General features: G+C 37.9%; 1 protein-coding gene across 2 annotated transcripts in view; it reads left to right on the top strand.

Moving 5' to 3' along the window:
- Window positions 1-5,660: 5,660 nt before the first annotated feature.
- The window catches only part of LOC119778458 (voltage-gated potassium channel subunit beta-2-like), a 41,247-nt gene continuing 18,908 nt past the window's right edge, over window positions 5,661-27,999 (top strand). The window contains exon 1 of one of the 2 annotated variants that reach the window (XM_038277682.1): window positions 5,661-6,339. In XM_038277682.1, the coding sequence (XP_038133610.1) occupies window positions 6,044-6,339 (296 nt within the window). In that variant the 5' untranslated portion in view covers window positions 5,661-6,043. Of the gene's footprint in view, window positions 6,340-14,172; window positions 15,593-27,999 lie in introns of those variants that run through there. The other variant, XM_038277674.1, reaches the window with a different exon arrangement.

Below are 27,999 nucleotides of genomic sequence, written 5' to 3' on the forward strand. Positions count from 1 at the left end.
GATGATCTCTGCCTCTAAAAGCCACTCCAGCAAAGAAAATGGCAGGACTGCAGCTCAGAAGCACACTCTGATGGGGTCAGACATGAAGAAGCAGAGACGCTTAAACAGACAAATGATCAGACCATCAGAATGTTAATGAGCCAGACATCTGTGCATTGATGCACTTCTATTCATCAGTGAAGTCTTGATTGTTATTTAATTGTTTATGATTGAACTAATAAACCATCTGTGGATGATGGAAAAATATAACGATGGAAAAAAGGAATTATTTTCACCATTTTAGAACAGCATAAAAACATGATTGTAACGTTCTGTGATGTTCTGAATTAGAAGAGAGAAAACAGCATTTTTAAACATGAGATGTACATTTTTTGGGGGGCTTTTATAAGCATTAACACCACTGTCTGCATCACATGGTGTTCTCTGAAGGGACAAAAGTGACACATTTGCATAATGAATAAAACAGCAAATTAATGTGCCATGAATGAAAAATATTAAAATGCACATGTACAAAATTTAATGAGAGAAAAACCACAATGGTCACAGTAATAACTTGAATCTGGCAAAAGTAATAATAAAAAAATTTCTATGCAAATGATTAAATGGAAGCCAGACATTGTTGTTTAACCATGTTTCAAATAAAGGATTAAAAATGAAACAGTCCTGGACAAAAAATGATAGTTTCCTTAACTTGATATATTTTCCCAACCTTTAGAGGAATCATTGCAATCAAATGATTCCTGCCATTCAGGTGTCTGCTCATCTCAGCAGGAATTTTGGCTCATTCCTCATGAGCAAACTGTTTTATTTGTTTCAGGTTTGAAGGCTGCCTTTTCTAGATAGCATGTTTCTGCTCCTTCCAGAGATGCTCAATGGGATTCAGGTCATGGCTCATAGGAGGCCGCTTCAGAATAATCCAAAGTGTCCCTCTTAGGCATTCTTGGCTGTTTTTAGCTGTTTTGGGTCATTATCCTTATGAAGACTCATGACCTGCAACTGAGACCAAGCTTGAGCAGCAAATTTCTCTCTAGAATACCTTGAGATTTCATTAAAACGTACAGAGATTCCAGACACCCTGTGCCAGATGAAGCAAAGCAGCCCCAGAGCATAATAGAGCCTCCTCCATGTTTTACAGACAGTGTTCTTTTCTTAATATGCTTTATTTTTCCATCTGTGAACATAGAGCTGACTTGTCTTGGCAAAAAATTAATTTATGTCTCATCTGTCAGTAGGACATCCTTCCAGAGGCTGTGTTGCTCGTTAGCATGGTCAATGTTGAGTGTGGTACAAACCATGTAACCAAACAGCCCATTGACTACCAGTAGCCCAATATATAGTCTCACTGACTGATTAAAAGATTGTAGACACATGTGGTGCCAATTATTAAACACATCTTGATTTAACAAGGTCACAAATTCTTTTCAGGTTATTCTAGGGGTACCCAGAGGCCTGTTGACCTGTTTAATGAGTTTTTTTTTTTATGCTCTAGTGAAGCATGGTTGAAAAGGTATTTGACTTTTATTTGTTCATTAAATGAGGGGTACCAACATTCTTTTTCCACATATGTAAATACATTTTTTACCCAGTATTAATGGTTAAATGTGGTACAAACAAAACATTTATATTAAAGAAAGTACATATACCACAATCATATGTTACAATTTTAAAGGTATTTTCTTTGCCTGTGTTGTGCCTCATCATGAATCTGTTTCATCTTTACCTGTCAGTGATGGTGGGTAGGGGAAGAAAAGCTTTAGTAAATCAATATTTAGAGGGTTTAAACAACTAGATGGCAACATTTCATTTATTAAACTAATTCAAAGAGTAACTAGTAACAGAGGCAGACAGACAGACAGACAGACAGACAGACAGACAGACAGACAGACAGATAGATCCCTGACTCCCTGATAGGGTAAATTCACCTGCCCAGTATCAAAGATAAAAACATTTAAAATAGGATAAAAAACACAAAATTGGATTAAAAAATACTAAAACAAATACTCAGTCCTTCAAGAGGCATTAAACTGTCTAATGGCAGCCATGATGAAAGCCTTCTGTATCTCTCCGCTTCTCACAGAGATCAGTCTCGAATTAAGGCTGCTTTCCTGAGCCACCATAGTGCTGTGCAATGGATGGCTCCCATTGGCCCTTATGGGCTTCATCATTACCTTAGTCTTTTTCTCCACCAGCGAGAGGCATTGCCAAGATTGGGAATGTTTTAAGTACCTGAAATCTATGCTGACTAATAGTTAGCAAAAGTTTAATATTGGCCATAACAGAACAATGGAGAATATGAGCGTACACTGACTGGAGCACCTTGAGATTATGAGTCTCTGACCCCCTAGTTTTGGGGTAAATCTAATGCAACATTATAGCCAAACACAGTGGAATACAGACAGTAGACCAAGAACTTTGTTGTCTGTTTCCAGCAGAACCACCTCCTCAATGCAGGGAAAACCAAGGAGCTAGTGGTGGACTCAGATCCACCCTACTGACACAGGTGAACATCAAGGGAACAGACATTGAGAGAGTGGACTCTTATAAGTACCTTGGTGTTCATCTGAATGACAAACTGGAGTGGACTCACAACACTGAGGCTCCGTTTAAGAAAGGTCAGAGCTGAATCTTCCTGCTGAGGAGACTGAGGTCTTTTGGAGAGCAGGGGGCGTTCCTAAAGACCTTATATGACTCTGTTGTGGCTTGGACCATCTTCTGTGGAGCTGTCTGTTGGAGCAGTGGCTTATCTGTAGCTGAGAGAAAGTGGCTGGATAAGCTGATCAGGAAGGCCAACTCTGTGATTGGATGCCCTCTGGACTCAGTGCAAGATGCGGGAAACAAAAGGATCCTAACTAAATTAACATATCTGTTGGAGAATGTCTCCCACCCCATACATGAAGCTGTTGCAGAATTGGAGAGCTCCTTCAGCGACAGACTGCTGCACCCTAAATGCACCATGGAGCGTTATCACAGATCCTTCCTCCCAGCAGCTGGAAGACTTTATAACCACCACTGTTCCCAACAACCTCAATAAATTGTTACATTCATGCAGATTTTGCACAGTTTCTCCCTCAGTCAGTTAAATAACATGATGATTTGCACATCTCTGATGTTGCTGCTATTTTAAATATCCATTACTGTAAAAATGCCCATAGCTGTATATTGGTTATTTATTCTCCAGTTGTATAGTTTTTATACACTTTACAGTACAGTATTTTATTGTTTATCTTTTATCTCTTCACTATTATGTTATTCTTATACATTTTTCTAAGGTCAACATTTGCGTGACAATTTTTTCTATGATATTTTTGCTGCTGAAAACACCAGAATTTCCCCCATTGTGGGACATTAAAGGGATTTTTTTCTATTCTAAACACAGGGCTGAGTTTAACATTAAAATTTGTACAGTTCTGACCAATAATAAAACTTGAATGATGAAATCCTTTTTAAACCTATAGAAGGCAGCATTAAGACACTTTTAGGCCCAATAATGAGGAATTAAACTTGTTTACACACATGTCAAAGTTTACACGGTAACAAAAAGCATATTTTAAACAAATTTTAATCTATCTGGGAAATAAAGTTGATTGGGTTTTAGTAACACATTAAAATGCTGTCTATCCAAATTAAATATCTAAAACTTATTAGGAGTTAATTTCAGGAATACATCACCTTTCTAGACAGTTTTATTTTTTTCAAACTAAGTGGAGTTCCCATTTCTAGCTTTGAGTTAAAGTGGAAATGAAAGGCTCAGATAAAACTAACATCTTTGAAACAGCGGGAACTAATACGTTGTAATATCTAAACCAACAAAACCAAACCAACTCAGTCCAACTAAACTGTGAACAGTGTTTAAGTTGATATGCTGTGAGCTGCTTAGCCTTAAAAGAACAAACTCCCACATCCCTCATTTCTGCTCCAGCAGCTGTTCTGTGTTTCTGGAGATCACTGGCAGGATGTAGGTCCAGGCACAGCCTTTGAAAGTCTAGAGGTTTTCACCTTTGGATCGTTTAGAAAACTTAAGAAAACTACTAATTGACAGCATTTAGTATATTGGAAATGCAGAATTGTGATTAGGACCTTTGACTCTTTTGGGCTGTTGTGTGACAGACAGTTGCAGGCTTCACAGTAATGTATTATTTATTTTGGGGAGTGTTGGCCCAGTGGATTAGAGCAGTGCGTTCTAGCTCTGAGAAGGTTGCTAGTAGTTACTAGTTCAATCCACACAGCCTTCACTCTGAGTTGCTGATCCTTAACCCCACACTGCTTGCAGAGTGCTGCACAATGGCAGCCCACTGCTCCCCAAGGAGATGGGTTAAATGCAAAGATAAATTTCTCAAATGTGAGATCAATAAAGATTAGTTAATTAATTTAGGCTCATCCGGAGAGGCTTAAAGAATCGACAGACAGCGGAACATTTTGCTCAAATAACTGATAATCAGGCCCTAACCTGGTTGTTTTCTCTGCTTCTTGAGGTACTTCCTCTAGCTCTGAGTTCTGGACGTAAGTGATCCACTTCCTGATTGCTGCTGTCTGTGTGGAGGTCCTCTACTTGGATCTCTCCACCTCTTGTCCATCAGTCTTACTGCTGGCCTTTTTCAGTATTCTTATCACTTCCTCTGCTTCACTCACCTGCCTGTCCTCCTCCTCGAACCAGCTGTTTTCAGTGAGCTCAATTCACAGCATCTCTAAAACAAACCTGCTGAACCCAACATTACATCTACTTTATTCAGGCATTAGCCACCGAGCTCTCTCCCATCTGCAGTTGGTCCAAAATGCAGCGGCTCTTCTTTTAACAGGGACCAGAAAACATCCACACGTTACACCAGTTCTTGTGTCTTTGCACTGGCTCCTAGTTCATTTTAGAATTGATTTTAAGATTTTATTGTTTGTGTTTAGAGCCCTGAATGGTATGGCTCCTCAATACATCGCTGACCTCCTCCAGATTTATTCTCCAGCACATTCTTTGAGGTCTGAAGGCAATCTTGAGTTAATAGTGCCTAAGACAAGGCTTAAAACCAGAGGGGACAGAGCCTTTTCTGTACTTTGCCCCTCCATATACGGACTGCCTCTACTGTGGAGTGTTTTAAGTCTCGTCTTAAGTCCCACTTTTACTCTTTGGCTTAGTTTATGGTTGTGTTGTTGTTTATTATTTGTTATGTACAGCACATTGGAAACCTTTTCTGTTGTTAAATGTGCTTTATAAATAAAGTGGATAGGATTGATTGGTTAAGAGAACCACAATATCCCTCTCTATTTTGACATCATTTTATTCTCTTTGACTGTACTAATTTTGCTCCACATACCTTTTTTTCTCCTCAGAGGACATTTGAAATCTCAGATTACTTTTTTCCCCTTTAGTCATAACCCGCCATTTGAGACGATGCCATGTCCAATGAGCTTGCAGGGAGCCAAAGTGTTGGCTGTGATGACACTGGCACAGCAGATTAAGTGATGGAGTGTGCATAAAAACAGAAAAGCTTTTTTTTTCTCAACATAAACTGCAGCAAAGGTCAACAAGCCAGGCCCTCCCAGCCTCCATCTGAGTTTATAGTAGCAACAGAAGTACAGATACTCCCAGGCGCTCTTAATCTGAACAAATATAAGCTCATAAATCCCCTCAGTCCCTCCTTTGAGAGATAAAGAGAGAAAGATCCTGATTACTTTCCCCTTCATTTTACTCAGAAAAGCTCCTTATATCAGCAGGAGATATTGTTTTTGACTGGGTGCCGCTGCTGACATCTCAGGACCGGCTTTGTTTTATTTCGGATATAAACTCCACAAAGGGAGAATCATTACTTTTTGATATTTTCCAGCAGCTTTAAGATCTTGTTTTTTTCCTTTTTTTTTTTAGAATTTTGATGCCTGACATCCTCGGGCCGGATGTTTCAAATCTCCAAGAGTCTAGCAAAAATAGAACTGCCTTGTTTTTTTCTTTTCAACTCAGAGGCTGTTTCCGTCTATGGAGCAGGTAATAAAGTGAGGAAAACAGACAAAAGAGCAGTTTTAATCAGTTCGACTCAGGAAGCCTGAATCCAGATTAACGATGTTCGCCAGCCGTGGTGCCAGCGGAGGAGGCAAAGGGGGAAAATACTCAGTGGAGGACCTCTATGGCATCAGCAAGAAGCCCAAGGCTTCCACTTCATCTGCGAGCATTGTTACCAAGTCTGGGACCAGGAGCAGCAAAAGCCCAGAGCAGAGGAGCGAATCAGAGGCCTTTGCTTCCCAGATCCTGGAAGCTGCCCACAGGTTGGTGGAGCGAAGGCGACTGGAACTATACCTCCGGGAATGTGGCCTGTCCCTGGCTGAGTATGAGGCTGATCGCCCTGTAATGCCATACAGGTGAGAGAGGGGAGAGTACTGCTACATTTTATGATTCTTAGAAATAAAAATGCATTAGTTATCATATGTTCTGGAATATTTTAATATTTTAAACAATATAGAGTGAGCTGCATCTTTAGATTTAATATGCGGGTAATCTGTTTTAACTGTTAGCAATAAACTTATTCTAATGTAAGAACAATAAGATTTAAAGGTGTTTCAAGGTTAAAGTAACTAATACAAATAAGTGGGGGAAAAAAACAGTATTAGTTGTTTTTTCTCTCTCCCTCCACGGGTGACCTAGAAAAATTTCTGAAGCGTTTGATTGTATTTCAAAGTAGAGGCCACTGAGTAAATGTGGCTGAACCACAGAAGACTCTGACTGTTTTGGATCACTAATGGGACTTGTGCTTGAGTCATTGTCTAATTTCCACCTCCAATGGCAGCCTCACAGGGTCAAGATCATCGGTGCAGAAGTTTAGTGTTAATGATGCATGCGTTGGACAGCAGTGGATGGGGATTTGTTTGTTATGCAGCATGCGTCCCTCTCTCTTATTGAAGGGCTCGGATTAACTGGGAAATGAAGTCATGTTGTTTTGTATTATTCAGGAATGAAAGATGAATGGAATATATGGATCTACAGCATGATAAGTGACGCACGTAATCATTGTACAGTGCCTCGCTGGTGTGTTTCATCTACAGAGCCTTGCTAAAGTATTTCAAAAAAACTTTTTTTACATTCCGTTTATGCTGCATGCACTAATTTTAATATACCTTTATAATATTTTTTTTTTCAAACAAAAACATAAAATAGGGCTTTCTGTTTTTTTTATCCAGAACCAACTTTCTCTGTTTATGCAACTGCAGGGGTATGTTTACCAGATTTGACAATTTAAAATAATATATATATATATATATATATATATATATATATATATATATATATATATATATATATATATATATATATATATATAACTGTTAAGATAAACAACTAAGTGATCTTGTTGTTTGGGGGGGGGGGCTCAAATGGCTTCATAGCAAACCTTCTCAGTGGATTTTATAGAGTCAGTTATTTCACTTCATTGTCAGTTTTTCTTTATCTAAGGAAACTCTATCAAGACTGTATCAAGTTATTTGTTTGCAGGATTTGCTCCTCCTGGATGAGGATGTTGGAACCATGGAATTGCATCTTGTCTATGACTCGACAGCAATCTCTTACACTGAACATGCATGCAGTGACAATGGAGAGGAAAAACTCCTTTTTTAACTCAAATAAACCAACGGCAGAAACAGATCAAGTGTAAACGGTCTTCTGCTGAGTTCAACTGTGGATTCTATAACTGGACTTTATTTATCTAAAATTGGAGAAATTTACCTCCTTGGGGAGCAGTGGGCTGCCATTGTGCAGCACCCGGGTAGCAATGTGGGGTTAAGGGTCTTGCTCAAAGACCCAGAGTGGCAGTCTGTGGGAGTGGGACTCGAGCTCAGAACCTCAGGATTCCAAACTCTTTGCCCTAACCACTAGGCAGCCACTCCCCCAAGACAGACAAGACAGAGGTAGACACACAAAAAGAACAGGATCTCTGGCCTATAATAAGCTACTTTCTATTTTAGAAAAGGTAAAGGTAAAATAGCTCCATAGGTGGTTCTGTCTAGGAAAGAAACCCAAACAGGTAAGCAGATAACGTGTGAGTTGGTTCTCCTGTCAAAAGCATAATAGAGAGAACATAACAGCTATGTCTAGGAGAGAAACAAGACCTAACACTGAAAAACAGGCCCGCTGTCAACTTAAGGTTGTTGACAGGAGCAGCTCAGCTGATGCATTTATCCAGGATGGTGTCACAGCTAAAAATAAAACAGGCAATGTAGCTGGGCCAGAAACTGCTATCCAACCTGATGTGTGAGGAATCAGAGCAGGGGTGTAGAGTATGACAGGAGGTCTGATGAATGTTCTCCTGTCTTAGCAGCCATCAAGTGCTACAGAAGCCAGTAATGCAATCATTCCTATAAGCTGAGTGTATGGAAGCTTGGAAACACCAAAGTCATACAGAACAGGGTTACATGAGGAGCAGGGTAGGCAGGGTACAGCCAGAGCACCACACTGCATAAGCCATGAAAAACACCAGCAGCTTTGATGGAGATGCACCCTCTTCAAGCATCTCAAGAAATCGAGTCCTTCGGCCAACCTCATGATCATTTTCATCATGTTGACGGTCCAGGTTGCATTATGGCGGGCGTTAACTCTGATGTAACTTAACGTTCTGGTCAACTGCTACTCTTTTGCCGTTGATTTTGAAGGAGGGGTGATGAACGATGAACTTGAAGTCCAGGATCATCCCCTGATCCTTTAAGGGTCAAGTTGTTGTTACTGCTTCAGTTTTCCAGGTTCTTGACATCTCTGTTGGGTGTGATTCTGTCTATCATAGTGTCATCTTCAAACTTGACTATGGTGTTGATGGATTGATCGAATATGTAGTCTAACACGTAGACGAAGAAGAAGACAAGGCTCAGGACACAGTCATGTGCTGCACCAATGTTGAGGGTAATGCTTGGTTACCCATCCTGCAGTCTATGGTCTGTTAGTGAGGCTGTCCAGGATCCAGCTGCTCACATCTGTGTTTGCTGGGTTGCACCATTTAGCATTTGCCCTATATTTAGATTTATCAATCCCCTCAAAATATCTGGATATCTCTCCTCTTATCCACCAAAAACATAAAAGAAAATCTCAATAGCATGATGCTGCCATTACTATGTTTAACTATGGGAAAAGGCAATTGATTGGAAAAGACTGTGCTTAAGATATAAATGTAAAGGGGTTTGAACACATATTCTAAATACAGTTTATATACAGGTTTTTACCAGATAAAATTTGAAAAAGCTTTAATTGTTTCTGTCTGTTTTAAAACTAATCCAATCCAATCCACTTTATTTACATAGCATGATTTCAATAAACACAATGTTTCCAAAGTGCTGCATAAAAAAGATAAAATAACTAAAATAAATAAAAGTAAATAAATAAAATAAAAGCACTGCCCGCACAGGATAAAAATATGCATGTGTATCATTAATTTGAGTTGTACTTTAAGGAAAATTTTCAATTAGAAAATAAACCAAGGTTTTTATGTGCATTGTAGCGATATGTGTGGCAGTAATATGACAAGAGGGTAATGGCATACTGTAGGGATCATGACCATTCTGGAAATGAAGCGGACATGAGCTTTCTATGCAGGTCAGGTTGTGTCTTAGGGATAAGATCAGAAGTTTAATCAGTCACAGATATTTCAGAGTAGACTCTGAACTTATGGAGCAGAAGTTCAGGTGGTCCTGGTTGAAGCTGGTCTAAGGGATGGATGAGACCCTATACCAGACAAACAAACACCTACAATGGATACAATGGACTATTTATCAATTATGGCCTGAAAAATACAGTAGATATTATTTAATTGCACAGTAGCAGCTACAGACACCTGGACTTCATACATGTCACCTCTAGGTGGCGGTATCAACCATGTTTGACATGTTCACAGGACAAGTGGACAATGAATCCTCTTCTCTAAACGAAAAAACTGCAGCATAAAGGGATTTTTTGCATATATAAAGACAATTACCTCTCACATTTTCAGTTGTCATTTGCTGTTTACTCTTAGATTTATTAGGGGTGCACTGAGTGCTCTTTAGCAGATTCCAGCCTCTTTGGCAGAGCTATTAATATCTGTGCTGGCAGCAGTATCATCAAATCAATATTATCCAAATTTAATTTTATTCTGTACAACAAGGTAGACAAATAAAATGAATAATGTCTTCCTTTAAATGCAAAATGTAAAGTTTGTATTTTTATGGACATAAAGTAGATGTCCTTTATAAGGGACTGGATGGAGTTTGATGCTTGCTATAAAAACAATAAAAAGTCATCAGAGGTTTACTTTAATGTTGAAGGAGACCAGAAACGTCTCCCAGCCTCTCAGAGAAGTCAAGCAGCAAAGATTCAGCCAAAAATAAAAGTAGCTCACTAGGAAACCTGTATTACTCACCATGTAATCTCTTTCTGCAGATGCCATCTACATTTAAATAAAAAATACAGACAAATAATTTCTAGATCAGTTCTGGTTTTGTCTGTCCGTTAAAAAGAAACAGCTCTACCTAAAAGATCTGCCTTTCCTCTATTACAGATACTTTACATTTTCTGAAGAAAAAAAAAAAAACGACCCCTGTATTAGGTATCTAGATACAGCTGATAGCAGTTATATACGTTTGTCACATCTACAACAAACCATGCATTTTGCTGTTTATATTCTTATTTTTACAAAGCAATATTTTTCTGAATCTAGATGCATATCGAAGGATTTTGTTATCAAATGTTGGTCCAGCACTTAATAATGTAGCTAAACCCCAATATTCAACAGATAAAAAACTAAACATTCACAGAGCACTTTTAATATGAAAAATGTGAAGTACTTCACAAAGGTGCATCACAAATCAATAACTGAGTTTATTAAATAGTGATACCAACACAAAACCAGAGATGTTGAAGCAGAACCACAGATGAAATTGTGATTATAAGTTCTTTTAAAAGGAGGAATGATCCCTGACTTCGTTTTTTTTGTTTTTATTCCAAATCATAAGAGCCTGAGGTCTTCACTTCAGATTCTACATGTCCTCATATGAGCTGACCAGTGTCATACATTCTGCTGGATGTTCATTCCCATACAATCTGCTCTGGGGCTACAAACAACTTTAAAAAAAAAAATAATCATCATATCTGAGAACTAATGAACACAGAATTCAATTTATTCCCTGAGGACCTGGCAGTGATGGTTTATAGCCCCAAAGGGATTACTCCCACTCCCTGGCCAGCTAACAACATATCAGTTAGAGGTTAATTCTATCATATAATATACTATGGGATATGATATTAAAGAGTGAACCCCTAGTAGGAGAATGTAAAGCCTTTGAGATGCCATCCTTTATTGCACTAGCACAATGTCACACAGTAATATAATTAATTCCATCCTGAAGTTTGAGTCTTTATTTTCAGTGATAAAAAAAACCTATGACTTAATGATTGATTTAAACAAAACTCGTTACATTTTAATCCTTGTGGTCCCCTAAAAAAAAAAAGTTTTTCTGTTGTAATTTACAGATTTACCTCTGTAAGGAAAAGGCAGCAGGACAGGAAAAATAATAAAACAGTCCCCAAAGTTTATTGTTAGATAATCACAGAAATGGGTGACATCAAGGGGGCAATCTCAATAAGATGCTGTCTACATGATAAGCATTTACTTTGGAGGTATGCCAGGAAAACAGCACTCTAGCAGTCTAAAAGGTCAAGCATGTGGAGATTTGGGAAATGTGTACTTTGGCTAGATGAGACTTTTTAGCAGAAAAAAGCTCCAGGGAGTTTTGATGCGAGGCAAAGCTTGAATGTAAAGAAAAATATTTGCACTCCGAAACACAAAGGAGGATGTGTGATGCTGTGGGACCGTCCCTCTTCTAAATGTACTGGAATGTTTAATTGAAAGAACAGCTTAATGAGTGACATCAAGCATGCATTAATCCATGTCTGCCTCACGGACTAAAACTGGCAGTTGGTTCCACAGGAGAGGAGCCTAAGAACTTAAAGATCTGCCTCCCATTCTACTTTTAGAAATTCTAGGAACCACTAGTAAACCTGCAGATTGAGAGCCAAGTTCTCTGTTAGGGGCATAAGGAACAATCAGACCTCTCCCTACAATCCATTGAAGTGTATTTAATTGCTAGGAAAGAAGATTCAAATATAAACTTTTTTGCTGTTTCAAATACAGAAGATTTTCTTTTTTGCTGCCTTCTTTTTTAAATCTCAGGCATATCTATGTTAAGAAAAGTCTTTATTGGCAGGTCAAATGTATACACTTCTTATGGGTAGCAGCAGCGCAATACAATTTCCAAAAAGTCTTTGGTATTTACCTAATCATATTTAGCTACTTTAACATAATTGTTTAATGTTATCAGGGTATGACATAAAACAATAGTGTTAAAGTAGGTAAATGTCATTAAGTAAATGCCAAAAGTGGGTGCATTATTTTTTTTCAGTGTGCCTCTGGGCTGCAGGCTACGGAAGAGGATTAGGGCCACTAAAAAAAACAAACAACAAAAAACAGATTTTTAAATATTATTTCAGTTTAATATGGGAAAAAGTTTAATCTCTGAGTTTAATCTCAGAATTCCTAATTTCTTCTCAGAATTCTCACTGTAATTTCAGAATTCTGATTTTTTTTTCTCAGAATTTTGACTTTTTCTCAGAATTCTCACTTTAATCTCTGAATTTTGGATCTTAATGTAGATGGGCACCATGAAGGAAGAGAAGTGGGAGCACTCAGCTTCACTGACAAAGATGTGAGTTGTTTTTGAGGGCCAGTACAACATTGATGGAAAATGACAGAATTAGGTGATTTTTTTTTCATGCCCGAGGGATCCCTGGTGATGCTATTTCATTAATGGAAGAGCAGAAGGTGATTAAAACAAGAGAGCTAGTCTCTAAAACAGACATGGCTAGAGCTTGATGCTAACATGTTTGTTAGCTTTCAGAATTCAGAGATTAAAGTAAAATTGTTGAGATTAAAGTCGGAATTCTGAGATCAAAGTCAGAATTTTTTTAGATTAAAGTCGGAATTCTGAGATCAAAGTCAGAATATTTTTAGATTTAAGTCGGAATTCTGAGATTAAAGTCAGAATTTTTTTAGATTAAAGTCGGAATTCTGAGATCAAAGTCAGAATTCTGAGATTAAAGTCAGAATTCTGAGATTAAAGTCAGAATTTTTTTAGATTAAAGTCGGAATTCTGAGATCAAAGTCAGAATTTTGAGATTAAAGTCAGAATTCTGAGATCAAAGTCAGAATTTTTTTAGATTTAAGTCGGAATTCTGAGATCAAAATCAGAATTTTTAGATTAAAGTCAGAATTTTTTTAGATTAAAGTCGGAATTCTGAGATCAAAGTCAGAATTTTGAGATTAAAGTCAGAATTCTGAGATCAAAGTCAGAATTTTTTAGATTAAAGTCGGAATTCTGAGATCAAAATCAGAATTTTGAGATTAAAGTCAGAATTTTTTTAGATCAAAGTCGGAATTCTGAGATCAAAGTCAGAATTCTGAGATTAAAGTCAGAATTCTGAGATTAAAGTCAGAATTTTTTTTAGATTAAAGTCGGAATTCTGAGATCAAAGTCAGAATTTTGAGATTAAAGTCAGAATTCTGAGATTAAAGCCAGAATTCTGAGATTAAAGTCAGAATTTTTTTTAGATTAAAGTCGGAATTCTGAGATCAAAGTCAGAATTTTGAGATTAAAGTCGGAATTCTGAGATTAAAGTCAGAATTTTGAGATTAAATACTCCCCCCCCCCCATATCAAACAGAAATAAAATTAAAAAATCAGTTCACTTTTCTTTTTTTTTTCAGTGACCCTTATCCTCTTCCACAGCAGACCCCACCTTGGAAAGATCATTCTTTTTGTGTACCCCAACCCTCTAAAATGTTGTAGGAGGATTGACCAATATTGGGAAAATGCAGCTTTATATAGGCTAGTTTAAACGGCACATGAGTCTTGCTGAAAGTAATTTTGTAAAAATAATACATGGTTCAGTTTTCTTTTTATGTTTTTTTCCAAATAAATCAAAGAATATTCCTGCTGTTTTGCATGGGAACATGGGTGTGGTAGAAAGATTCCAGGATAATAAGGATAAAAAGAGAACAACTGAAGGAATAACAGATCCTTTGAGTGATAATGTGACAGTTATTTGGGGTCATCGCAGTTGGGAACCGATGATTTGGCTCCAAGATGTGAAGAAATAAGTGTTGAGACAGCAGTAGCAACACATTGTGATGAAAAATGTAGAATCCACCCAAGAGGGGAGACAGAAACGGAGTGAGAGCAGCACAGAGAGCAGAGTTATACCAAAGCAAACCATCACACCGCTTGTGCGTGGTGAACATTTCGGCGCTTCTAAAACAAAAAGGATAAAATAAAAAAATAAAAATCTCGGATCTGGGCTGACAGGAGGAAACTGGAGAAAGAGGCGAACCGGATCGACGCTTTAAAAAGCCGCCTGCTGCAGCTGATTCTTTAATTATTATTTTTGGATAAAGGGGGGGAGGCCAGTTTGCCGGTATTTTTATCTCTCCTCCCGCTTCAAAGCCGCCGGTATGAACAACTTGATGCGCTGAAGGTAACGCCGCTGAATTTTCTTTTTCCATTTCCTTTTCTTGCATCAATTTGATGCTGCGTGAAGCGATGATGCTGCTGATGCTGCTGCTGCATCGGTGGGCTTTGAATGTGTGAATCCTGCACGGGACTCTCCTCCTTGGCAATGGAAATCAGAGCCACCTCTTTATTTCTCTGCAATAATTACTGTGACAATAATAAATATGGCTTATTTTGGTGAATGGGGTGAGGGTGCCAGTGGCTGTGATTTTGTATCTCCTGCTGCTGCAGCTCCTCAGCTCCAGACAGACTCAAGTAGCCTCAGCTGAAGAGGGGAAAAAACATAAAACAGCAAGCTGGCAAGTGCTGTATCACCCAACGCAAGCCAAAGGAGCTGCTGCATGTATGAGGGAAAGGGCATCCATCACACCAAGGAGCAGGGGCTTCCCAAGAACCGCCACATCCACACATTCGTCTGAGGACTGCTGAGAGCTTACAGCCCCCTCCTGATGGTTGTTGGAGGGCAGCCCTGATGCATCTTGTGCATGTGAAAACTCTCATTTTGCCATCGCTGTATCAACAGAAAGCAGACGGTGACTCTGTGTGTGTCATGTTAGAGGCTGGACTCTTGCCTGCTCACACCAGCTCTCTGCCAATATCTCTGACCTGCCCTGTCTGAGCCCTTTGTATGAGCATCTCCACCAGTGGTTTGTAGACATTACCTGTTGTCTAAGGATCAAACAACAACAACAAAAAAACAGACTCCTCACATTTCTGTCAGCGTAGGACAGAGCAGAGGTCAAGATGCAGGTCTCCTTCGCATGCACTGAGCACAACCTGAAGAGCCGCAGTGAGGACCGTCTCTGTGGCCTCCGCACCGCCCCACCTCCAGGAGGAAGCAGTGGTGGAGGTGGTGGTGGCGGTGGTGGATCAGGAGGGGGCAGTGTTGGAGGAGGAGGTGGTGGTGGACAGGGGGGTAACGGTAACTACTCCTCTCAAGGGTCTGTGAAGAACAGGGAGGGCTCCGGGTCCCGCCAGACTCCACAGGGCCATGCCCACATGAAGGAGGCCATCGGGCGCCACAGCAACATGAAGTACAGGTGAGGATTGGGGACGTGTGCTTCAGGGGTGAAGGCTTGGCTCACATCAACAGGGTATCCCTTCAACCATTACAGAGGGACTGATTAGAGATTTGCTTTGACTTACTAATGCACTGATTCCAATTTCTCTCAGAGAACTTGCCTTTCTAGCCCTCCTGCTGTGAGCAGTCATTAATTTTTGCTACTACTGGGAAAGGTGAAGCTACACCTTACCACTTTGTGTGTGGAAAGCATAGTGTGAGTCCATCCTTTTGGCACCTCCCCTGCTGCTTTAAACACAACAAAACTTACTGACTCACTGGAGGATGCCCTGCAAAAACTAAAATGGTTTTACCACATCTAACTTTTCATCAACACTAAATAAATTGATAAAATAAAAGCAGCTCAGGTGTTTTACTTCCTAAAAAGAATCATCAACATGCAGCCATTTTAACTTTCATCAAAAGTCTAATTTTTTTCCAACATTTCATCATAAATAGCCCACCTGCAACACAGTAAACCTCACCTTGCTATGCTTAAACTCTGCATTACTCTATACTTACAGAGGACAGGCTGTATGGTAATAGAGTCAGATTTTGTTGGATGCTTGAGCAACAACTTACAATTCTTGATGGTAAGTTCAGAGCCGGCTCAAGCTTTAATGTGGCCCTAAGGGAAATAAAATTTTGTGGCCCTCTATTTCTGCTGTCTGATGATCAGATCAATAACACACCCACTATAGACTCATTGCAGATCTGGTATGGGCATTTATAGTCTTCTATTTCTATGAACCTTGTATTGTTGCTAAAAGAAATACAATAAACTAGTATATAGTTTATTCACTGTTAAAGGTTCACATGATTTATTATTTTTGGGTGCAACTGAAACAGCAACGTGCAGAAATAACCTGTAGTGCAAAAATTGTTTTCATACATGAAAATAACAAATTTAATTATACAAAAACAAACTTTATTAAATAATAGATACTTATATCTATTATTTAATCTGATAAAGCCTCCTATAAAAATTAGTTTGTAATTCGGGCACCGTAAGCTTAATTAGCATGGCTTATTTTATTCCAAAAAACACGATCATCATGTAAAATCCACCTATTTTGATATGTTCAGATTTTCTTTGTGTGCAATTAAATAATCATTAACAGTTATGTTTTAGCATCAAATATTTATTTTTAGATGCATCTTTACTTCCACTGATGTCATCTTCAAAGACCTCCCTGATACCGATAGCTAAGTTTGGCCCCTTCTTCCCTCTGTAACAGCTTCCTCTTAAAAGGACCACTAAACGTTGTTATCAGCAGTTAGCCGAGGTCACTAATGCTGATAGTAAGTGGAGAGGCTCCACTTTAACTGATGGCTAGTCAAGGCATTTCAACCAAAGCAATTTAAAATGTTCACAGTGAGATAACATACCTTTCAATAGAGAGGGCTGGGAAGTTTACACTGTTGTTCTCAGCCGAACTACGTCTGCGTTGTAACTCATCTGTCTTTGCTTTGTTTGCCTTTTTTTCTACCATTATCTGTCTATATTTTCAATAGAAGAACAAGACACCAAGGTGAAGGGAAAATCTTGAGAAGACCAATTTTAAAAATCTATCCGTCTCCTTGTAGAGAAGCTGGTGCCAACCAGTATCTACTGGGTGATTCATGGGCAAAACCCTGGACATGTTGCTATTCCATCACAACACTAGATTGTGGGAGAAAGTACACAGAGATAAACTTTGCATGTGCAAGAAAAAAAAAGGAAAGTTGCAAACAGAAAGAGCCCATAGGCTCAGATTTGAACCTAATATCTTGTGGTTGCAAAGCCATAGTAACAACAACCCTGCCACCATGCAACCCAGCCATAGATCATTTTTAAACAGTCCTTATGCTCCACTTTCAAACTGACCCAGTTGCCTATTTTGAGAGTGGTTGTCATTTCCAAAACGAAATAAAAAAAATGGCATCTTCTTCCACTTTTTCTCAGGCAGACTAATCAATCCAGGAAGCCTCCGTCATTCGTTTCTTAAATTCGCAAACAGGGACATCGATTGGCTGAAAGGATAGTGGATACCTAATGGTCTCTTGCAAGACTTGGCCTCTTAGCCAGGTCTCCCTCGAAAAAGAGATTTCATCTCAAGGGACTTCCTGGTAAAATAAAGGTTAAATAAATAAATAAAATAAAGACTTTAGACAGTTAATTTCCCCTAATTTTGCATTGTTTCCTACCAATCTGGACATGCTTGATAATTCAAGCTGCTGGCGTAATTTTTATGCTTTTCAACAAAATCACATCTTTTTATTATAGTTCAGCTAATTGCTACTGATAGTAAGAGAATTCAAAAATTCAACTTATCCCTTTAGTTTCATAAACCAAAGGGGTGCCTAACAAGAAAAGTGTGGAAACCCCTTCCTTAAGCTTTAAAAGATCCCCAGATTATTCAATTGCATATAACAAGATTTGTGCAATTTAATGCATTCATGTTGCATTCAAGTATGTCCCGTATTGTCTTGTGAATACCAGCCTAATTTAGCACAACAAAGGATGATAGAGTGACACTAACTCTGGCTTTCTTAAACAGCAATCTGCACACATGTGGAATAATTCGTGACAACTTCTCTTCAAATTATAATAATTTATTCAGGCAAATAAAATACAACTCCAAGATAAACATATTCCAGTGGACAACCCTTTACCTAAGCTAGTGAAATGACTACTAAAACAAAAGATATGATTATAGAACACTGTGTATAAAAAGACAACCTGAAATGTATTTATGCAATGATATCAAAGGTCAGTTTCAATTTCTATGTCTGACTTGAGAAATTTGAAATATTGTTCAAAGTAGCTTTAAAATATTTCAGGATAACAATAAATAAGTTTTCTACTTCACAATACAAATACAATATTTATCAAATAATATTGAATAATAACATTTTAGAGATTTGACTCTTAATAATGTGTTGAATAGCTCTATGAAAGATCAAACTGTGTGATGAGGTCATAAAGTGGTGAAGAGAAGCTGCCTTAAAACGCTAGTGATGTAGAGATCGACAGAGGAACGTGCGATACCATACTACTGAGCTACCATTAAAGTTTAAAAGATACAATTTACCATTATTAATATTGCTATTGATAATAATGGCACATTCTATTGCCCCAGGTAGTTAATGAGCTGGTTTTGAGCAGTTTAGTTTAATGAAAACACAAAATAATATCATATCTGTTTTTTAACCCTCATTAAAATAAAGTGTATCACAACTTTTTAAATACATAAAAAAAAAAGCAAAATGGTTAGCAGCACGAACCATTGAATAAATGGCTCAGTTAACACGCCCTTGTCTGATAGCATGGAGCTGCAGCTGGGCTTGGACTGGCTGATTGGTGGTCGTGGCTTTGCTCTAGTTTTTGGAAGCATCTGCATGAATTGCAGACAGACAGGCAGCAGGGCTGCAGTTCCCACACTGACCTCTGCACTGGCACATTTGTGGAAGAAGTAACGTGTTTCACACATCCTGCCTTTGCTTGGCTCTACTTCTTTTCCACTGTAGAAAGAAAGATTACAGAAAGTATGTCTGTGGTTGGCTGCTTTGGTCATTGGCTGTACTAAAAACAGACCAAGGGCTGCCTAACTTTGAAATCCAAATTGGAAAAGATTCTCTGACTTACCATCAAGTTGTAATTGGACAGTTTGTAGGTTAACTGACATGAAACCTGATATTTGACTTATTGAATATTTCAACAAAGTTAAATAATAATTTACTTCAGCATAGAAGGCCATTGTTACTCTCTACCCATATGCATTTGAAATGCATTTGAATGAGGAAGGAATAAATAAATAAAAACAGCCCTGATTTTTTTTAGGGCGTAGTTCAATTGAAGATGAACATGGTATATTTTCAGGAACAGCTTTAAAAAAAGTTGCGTCAACACAAACGTACACAGCATCAGTGGAGACGTAGCAGTATATATGCTACCCTGTTTGGTGGCACTGCCACAGAATTACACCCAAGGCACTGACAAAAACACTGGGCATGCACAGATAGCTCATCTGAGGTAAGCGCTGCAACATAAAGAGTTGTATGCGGCTACAGATAGAGGATGAGCTACAAGGTTTCATTGTGGACATGTAAGCTGCATGAAACTGACGTTCTTTGATTTTACCACTTTGGGATCCTCTTTCAAAAATAATGGTTTATGCTCTCCCAAAATGTTGGCTTCATTTGGATAGACAGCTTGAACTGTGTTTGCTGTTTCACTTAATCTGGTCTCCATTTGGATAGATCCTAAAGTAACCACAATAAGTTAGTTTTGGGTGTTGCTTCCAAAAAAGGCTGCTTAAAGCTTTATAAAGTTCTGTTAAAAGATAGTAATGGCCAAATATCTCAACTAGAATGCAATGCAAAAAGAATGCTACTTAAGTGACACCCCCAAACACCAGACATCATTCAGACGTTCATTTTTAGGCTAAATATGGTCCTAAATCCATCTGAGATTTGATTCAGTCCAGAAACAATTGTTGAAAGTTGGGCTCTCTTAGGTCGGTCCGATTTAATCCCACTTTAGTCCAATAATAGACATTGAAAAGATGTTGAAAAGTCAACATCTTTTAAACAAGCTGAAAATAACAGCTTTTTACTTTTCAACCAAATGTAGACGTTTGGACGTGAATCATATAAAACTGTAACTGGAGCGTGTAACAAAAGTAATTTCCCTCTGGGATTATTAAAATATTTCTGATTCTGATGACGTCTTTTCTTTATGCTCGGTGGAAATTCTTCAAGAAAATATTGAGAATACATTCTAAATCAGGATTTAAATATAGATATAAGAATTACATAGAATAAAGGTAATTTAAATGTAGGAACCAGGACAAAACAGTCCAAGTAAATCTAACAAGACTTTTTGTAGACCGCATCCAAACAAAAAAAACACAGGCATTTGGTGAGTTCAAGCCTTCTATGACAATAACACTCAATTTCCCAGTCGGGTCTTGTTATTTACCATTTCTACCAGTCTTTTTACTGAGGAGAGCATAAGGTGAAATGTAACCACCTACATATCCATTAGCTGGATGAGAAACAACTCAGAAAGTGCTCACTTTTTCTAACATTAAAATATGACATTAAAACCTAGAAACGCTTATGCTGATGGACGTAAATGCATAATCCATACTAAACAGCCCTCTACACTTAATTCAGATCTCGCTTTGGCCTCTCTCTGCAGATTAATGAAAATCCCAACTCCAGTAACAGCTTTTTCTTAAGGTCACTCAGCTTTAGAAGCATTCCTTTTCCCATAAAACAGCATTTCAGCTAAGCGTCCTCTGCATGGAAGACTTTCGCTGCCAAATCCAGCTCTGAGTCATCAAGTAGGAACGAAATTTAGACAAACAGCACAAAATGACTTGTTTGTCTTAGATTCAGTTCCGTTTGATTGATTAGAGTCTTCACAATGGCAAGAATGGCAGCTTGTGCAGCTTTGACGCACAAGGCGTTTTTAAAAGGTGTTGAAAAATGAATATGTTTCTATGCATGCCCAATGTATAAGCTTTGATACAAGAACACAGCTCATATGTTTCTTTCAGTTTTACTGGAACAGTCAGTAACTGGGAGGAGAGTTTTAATGACCTGTTTTCCTGGTAATCAGGTTGATTGAATTCTTGCCATTCTCTTCAGGCAATTTGGTTCATTTAATTGGATGCTTAAAAAGGAAAAGAGGCTCAAAACAAAACTGGGATATCTCCTTTTCTGCCTCGTCCTTTTTAGAACTGCACTCACACTTCAGATGTAGTCATATTATTCTGCTTGTTCTGCCTTCTTCAAAGGAGTGTCACTAATAGGGAGCGCAGTGGCACAATAAGTCTATACAGCATATGGACAGCCAGTGTTGCCACTGGGAACTCCCCAGGCATTGCCTTTAGTTTTTTTCCTGGTTCTCTAATCAGTGAGGGAGGCAGTTACTCTTATCAGCCCTCTTTGCAACTGAACATTGCCAAAGCTGTCTTACAAATAAGATGGATTCTACCTCCACACTGATGAGGTAAAAACGAATGTACGAACATCTCTCCATAGTGTTTAAGCAAAATAGTTTATTTCTGCGCTGGTCTAGAAGGTTAGCCTAGCATGACACTGATTGAAGCCAAATGAGTACCACAAGAGAGCAGAAGTGAACAGTTGGCAGTGAGTTTCGATCTAATCCCATTTTCCAGATGGCTCACATCTTTCCCTCCATTCACCCTGTTTGACTACATGTTTACTAAGCCACTTCCTATCGGAATAAACTCGCTACTCATCATTCACCAGCAGGTGACAGATGACACCCCTGCTGTCCGTCGTAACTCCATTGAATCCCTTCAGCCTTTGATTCAAGCTCTTTACAGTGAAAAACAGCATTATAGTGTTTCTAATTGTGCGCCAACTCAGTTTTTATGAATAGAAAAGCTTTTTTTTAGGGACGTTCTGCTTTAGTCAGATACCTCAAATAGAAAACTGGGCTATATAGACCTAACCCTACATTTTTAAACGTACAACAAAGCCTTGGAAACTTAGTTGTAACTGTTAAAGGTGCAGAAAGGTGCATTTGTACAAAAAAAAAAGACAAAATGTCTGATAATGTTTAGTCCTTTTTAGGCCTAAATAGAATTCCACCATTGGGCACGATGAGCAGACACAAACAAATGTGGCACCATCTACTTACAGTGCTACTGAACTATCAGAAAACAGGATATTGAATACTAGAGCCCGCCTGACATTAATCAAACAAACCCATTTATAGCCACGCTTGTTCTAGTCAATCCTCCCCAGAGCCAGGGCATCAAAAAAATAACCCTGATGCTGTGTCCCTGCATCAGGGTGAGAACCAATCCACTGTCTATCTTATTATAACGTTTCTATTTAGACTGTAGAGTAATAACAGCATTGCTATCACTAGTATCTGTATTAATAAGTGTGTTTATTCACGCATTCATGAACTTAGCAGCCACATCTGAAATACCTAGCAGCTTTAGCTCCTGATTCAGTAAACACCAAAGCTCATAGTGTAATCTGAGCACTGTTGGGGTGTTATTCATGCTGGAATTAAATATTTTTTTTGCTTTCGTTCACTCTGGATCTTGGACCTTTCTTTCTAACATTGCTAGAAGGTGCTAACTGTAGGCTACTTCCTTATTTACCGCTCTGGAGATGCACGGTATTTTAGTTGTTATTTTAAATATAAACACAAACAGAGCATAACGCACAGAAAATAACACCCTAATATGCAAGCAGGACATGGTAATCTTTTTAGAAAAAACTTTTTATGCAACCAGAGTGAGTTAATGTTACAGAGTAAAAAAAAATTTCAATGAATGTAAATAGGCATGACATTGTGTCACAAAGCCTCCAAGTGATGATTCCCCGTGGCTACTTAGTTAAGTAGACATCCATTTGGCCCACTGGTGTGCGTGAATGACTTTCACCCTGGAGTCTGGGGACCAAATCTGGCCCCCTGTTGATTACCTTGCAACATATGCACCTTGAAACTTTTTCAGATTTCCTTTGATTATAACCCCCAAGTTAGCAGCACATAAGTGTTGAAACAGAAAATGAAAAAAGGGTGTGTGCCATCCACTTTCATTTAGCTCACTGATTTATTGGTATATAAAATCATCTCTACCAGCTTTTCACATACAGAAACCTGACATTTTATACCCATTCTTTTTTTACAAAATAACCCAAGCTTTTCAGACTGGATTGAATGCATCTTTTAACAGCATTTTGTATGTTTTGTCAAGTGGCCGACAATTATAAATCAGATTTAGATCAAAATATTCAGCCAGCCACTGTTGTGGAAAATGTAACTTTAAATTATTTTGCAGGATTGTCTGCTAAACACATTCATCTATTTTGAGATCCAGTTTAAGCATCTTCTATTTCAAAAAAAAAAAATATCTCCACAGCATGTTTATCAATTTTTTCCTTTATTGATAATGTTATATGTATTACAAATAGTTTGATATTAGTCTAAAAAAGACTGGATGTAGGCAATGAGATAATTCAATAGATATCTTAATAGAAATCTGATCAGTATCAACATAAAATATCTCCAATGCAAAGATCTACGACTTTACTGAACTATGATCCAGAACCCTGCAACATTCTGGGGGATGTAGGTAGAGGATAGGATTTAATCTCTCAACCTCTTACAGGATAAACGGTAGAGGTTATGTTTATAAAAGGAATGGAACAATTTCAATTAATTTTTTTTAACCTGGTCCTTATTTTAAAAAATAAATAAATGAATAAACTTACTTCTATTTTTCTATCCGATATTAATGATATTAAAGTTGTTGCTTTAAGGTGTGTAAATGAAATAACTTCACTGGGGTAATAATTCTTACAAGGAAAGGTACAGTATTTACTGTCAAGCAGATGATGTATCTCTCGAATTATTTTTAAAAGATAAGACCGAGGCAGTTATCTTGTTATCAAATACGGTTATTAAGATTCAAAGGGTAAAACATCTGCTTTTTATTGTTATTAATTTCCTTATCCTCTTGTAAACATAGATGCCTCAGTTAGATGGCTGGGCTAAGTGCCGCAGTTGGAGTCATACCAACAATAATTCCTCATAGAGACCAGCTAGTCTCTACACACAGACCATGAAATACTTTTGTTATTTGATTTTAACATCAAGGTTAATCAGTTCATATCTTACCTTCAGTAGATAACCTTCTTGGTGTTTTCATTCAGTTGTCTCAAGGTAAAAAAAAAAGAGCCAAGACCAACATCAGATTTGTTGTAGACTTCCTCCAATCATAAGCAGTAAAATTTATAACCCCCCCTTTATAAATATCCCTTTATATGTTTATCTACTTTTCATCTTCGTTTAGCAGTAACCAAGAATGACCTTTCGCAGGGTGTAAACCAATCAGCTATAACATTATGATGATTGACAGGTGAACAAAGTAACGCACACATTTTTCTTTTATGCAACCTTTTACTGGGCAAGAAATATTAGCCAGCAAGTGTATATTTTACTTATAGAATAAATGTGTTGGAAGTAGGAAAAAAAGACAAGACTGCAGATATGAGCATGTTCGATAGGCCGAATTTGCTTGATGACTCAGAATATCTCCAAAACTACTCCTTTTGTGAGAAGTCTCAGCAGAAGCTTAAGGTTCTGTTTAGCCTTTAAATCAGTTAATATCTTATCAACATTAGGTAACTCTCTTGGCATCATCATCATTTAGTATAAATCCAGATTAGTTGGTGCTGCAGGCTGAGGCCACCAGCTGGTTCAAAGTGGACTCATAACGTCTAAAAACCCCAGAAATGTCATAGTCGCTTATGTTGTCTAGGATTTCACTGCTATTTATACAAAAGCTGATAGTCGTTTATTTGGGAAATGATGGTTGGAGGCAAAACGCCTTTTTTAGTGTAATCTTCCTGTGACTGATGTGGTAAAAACAGAACAATTAAAGCATTTTGGGTCAGGGTAAGGTGCCATTCACCATCTTCATCATTGTAATAAGTGTTTAAACTGAAAAAAGATCGACTGACCCCGGTGTTTTTAGGCAGATGCAGATACCGATTCCACCATAGATACACTTTAACTATGAGAGACGAAATGAGAAAAGAAAAATCCAGGAAATCACATTGTAGGATTTTTTTAAAGAATTTATTTGTAAATTATGGTCGTATCAGTTCTCAATTTTCAGAGTTAATTTTACTCTAATAAGAGATACATTTTTGATAATGTAAAACTATGTTGACGATTGTTATTGGACTCCTGAATCCTGCACCACAACTCCAAAGCCCACTGTTGCAGTTATTGCATGCATTTTAGAGATGAAAGTCCCCAGACAGGTTGGTATTTCAGAAGAGCTCTGTGAAGTGTTAATTTTGCTGGAATTTAACTCAGCAGAAACATTATAACATTGTACTTTTTAAACATTGATTTTGCTGTAATAGGTTCTTAGTACGGGCAGCTATAAATTAGCATTAGTGAAAATCAATATTTTCATATTCCTTTTAGGGGAGTAAGGGGTTGTCCATAACAAAAATGTTTTTCACACTTGTGAAAATGTAAAAAAATGTTACGGACCCTTAAAGGTTGTCTTAGAAAAGTGAAAGTAATGCAAAAAGGAAAATATTTGAGTGTTTTTTTTAATTGTTTTGCATTAACCTAACATCCCACATTTAGTTCCAAGAATGTTTAAAACAGAAAGATTACCTTCTGCACGTTTTTAACATCAATTTCCAGTACCAGTAATGATTGTGTTTAAAATATCCATGAGATGGCTGTGAAAATTCTCCTGCATTATATTTTAGAGGTTAGAATTGTTGTTTTAAGACGATTGAAGTCAGTTTTGATGTTAAGCCCTGCTGAATGTCCCTAGGGATTTGTGATTCAAGATACATATTAACTCTTAACATTTTTACAGAAGAGTTAATTTACATTATTCAGGAAAAAAGCACTTTCTCACATCTGCATTCCCCTCTTTTTCCACTCTAAGGGTAAAATACATAATATTACTTGTCGTGCCGCTGTTCCAAACAGATGTTGGTGAGTTAATGGCTGCAGGGCAAACTGTCACAGCAGCAGGCGTCTGAATCCATTTATGTTAATGCGATAGCAAAGTACAGTGCTCATGTAAGTAGCGAAGCATTCGACAAGATGACATGCAAAGAAAAAAAAAAAGTCAAACATCATTTAAATGTAAAAATCTTTGGCTGCAGAGTTCTGAAAGAACAGCAGGACATCAGGAAAGATTAAAGGACAGAGGACACAGTCAGAGACCTTTCTGCTGTTTCTAAGTGTGAGGTGTTTGCCTTACGTGCTGAAAAGTTTCTTTTTCTTTTTTCTCAAATGAATATTTTAGTGTTTGAGGATAATCTGGCTCCAAGTGGTCGATCACAATATAACACGTTCTGACATTTTAACCTTCACTGCCTTGCAAAACTTTTCACAACCTTGGAACTTTTCACATTCTGTCAGGTTGTAACTTCCAGCCACTGGAGAGGCCACCTTCTTTTTTACACTGTTTACACCCTTTCACTGAATTTCGGGGTTTGACCAAGAGATGACGCTCCTCTTTAGATCTTAATGTCCACAAATCATGACAGAAAGAATATTTTAGTACAAAGATTGATGTTTAAAAATTAATTGTAGGGGACCAGCCAAGGGCCCATCAAGGAAAGTGGGGAAATTTTGAATGGCTACTACTGTACCAAACACAAAGTAGCTCATTTGTATGCTGCAGTGCATTTACCTACATCATGTTTGATTGTTATCACTAGTGCAAGTCTTTTGGTTGTGCAGAGGTCACCACTATTGGAAATAAAAGGTTTGGCTGAATGAATTTTCTAGCCTTCATGTTATGCTTCTACTAGCTTTACACTACAGTACTTAAATGTTTTGCCATTTTTTTTTTCATTATGACTCAAGCTTAGTTAGATTAGATGGAAAACATCTCCTTTCAAATATTTTCTTTAAATCTGCTGTAGCCTCAACAAGGAACCCTGCAGAAGAAAACATCTCTAGAGCATGATTCTGCCACCACCATGTGTCACAGGGAGAGGTGGTCCTTAAGTGATGCCCAGTGTTGTAGGTTCCTACAACAAAGCATATAGGATGTGAGTGAAAAAGTTTATTTCCGTCCTCATCTGACGAGAGCATCTTCTAAATGTCTGCTGCCTCACATACATAGAGGATCTGCAAACAAGACATGGCTCACTATTTTAGGTCAAATTTGATTAATTTACTACAAGACATCAAAAGGTTTTTAGTTCTTTTCCATTTTGCTGTCAAAGCCAAACAACAGAACTGAGATCTTTTGAATCCCTACAAGTAGAAATTAGGTTGTTCAATTATTTCAGATAAATTATAACTAGAACCAAGTTGTTTTCTTTTTGTGACTGTTGACCATTTTTCTAACAGGTTTATTGCTTTTTCTTCTTTCATTTGCCACTAAATATCAGTAATACATTAAAAGAAAAAAATGCTTTTGACACAGCAGTCGTCATCATAATTTTTTATTAAATTGTAATTAAGAAATGTGGCCCCCGTATTGTTGTAATGATTAATAATCAGTGGAAAACAAATGGCACACAGATCACAGTGTGCAGCTGCTGTAGCTCTGACCTTCAGCTCTCCTCTCTCTTCCACTCTCTGGATTTTTGTAGCTGAGTTTCCAGTTGGATGAACAGATTAGTGACTCACAGTGAGGGCCAGCATGTCTCAGGCAAAGCCCCACAGTATCTTAACTCGCTTCATTTCAGCCTGGCACATGATCAAAAAGGACCCAACCTATGAGACAAAAAAAATTTTCTGCCCACTTATTTATTCAACTATAGTTAAATCCTAAACTCAACCCCAAAATCTCCAATTATAAGTCCTTTACCCGACCCGCAATTTTATAACCTGCCAAGCTTTAAGAGGTTTAA

This window comes from Cyprinodon tularosa, unplaced genomic scaffold (assembly GCF_016077235.1).
Source record: "Cyprinodon tularosa strain WSP-4 unplaced genomic scaffold, ASM1607723v1 ctg101, whole genome shotgun sequence".
Taxonomy (NCBI): domain Eukaryota; kingdom Metazoa; phylum Chordata; class Actinopteri; order Cyprinodontiformes; family Cyprinodontidae; genus Cyprinodon; species Cyprinodon tularosa.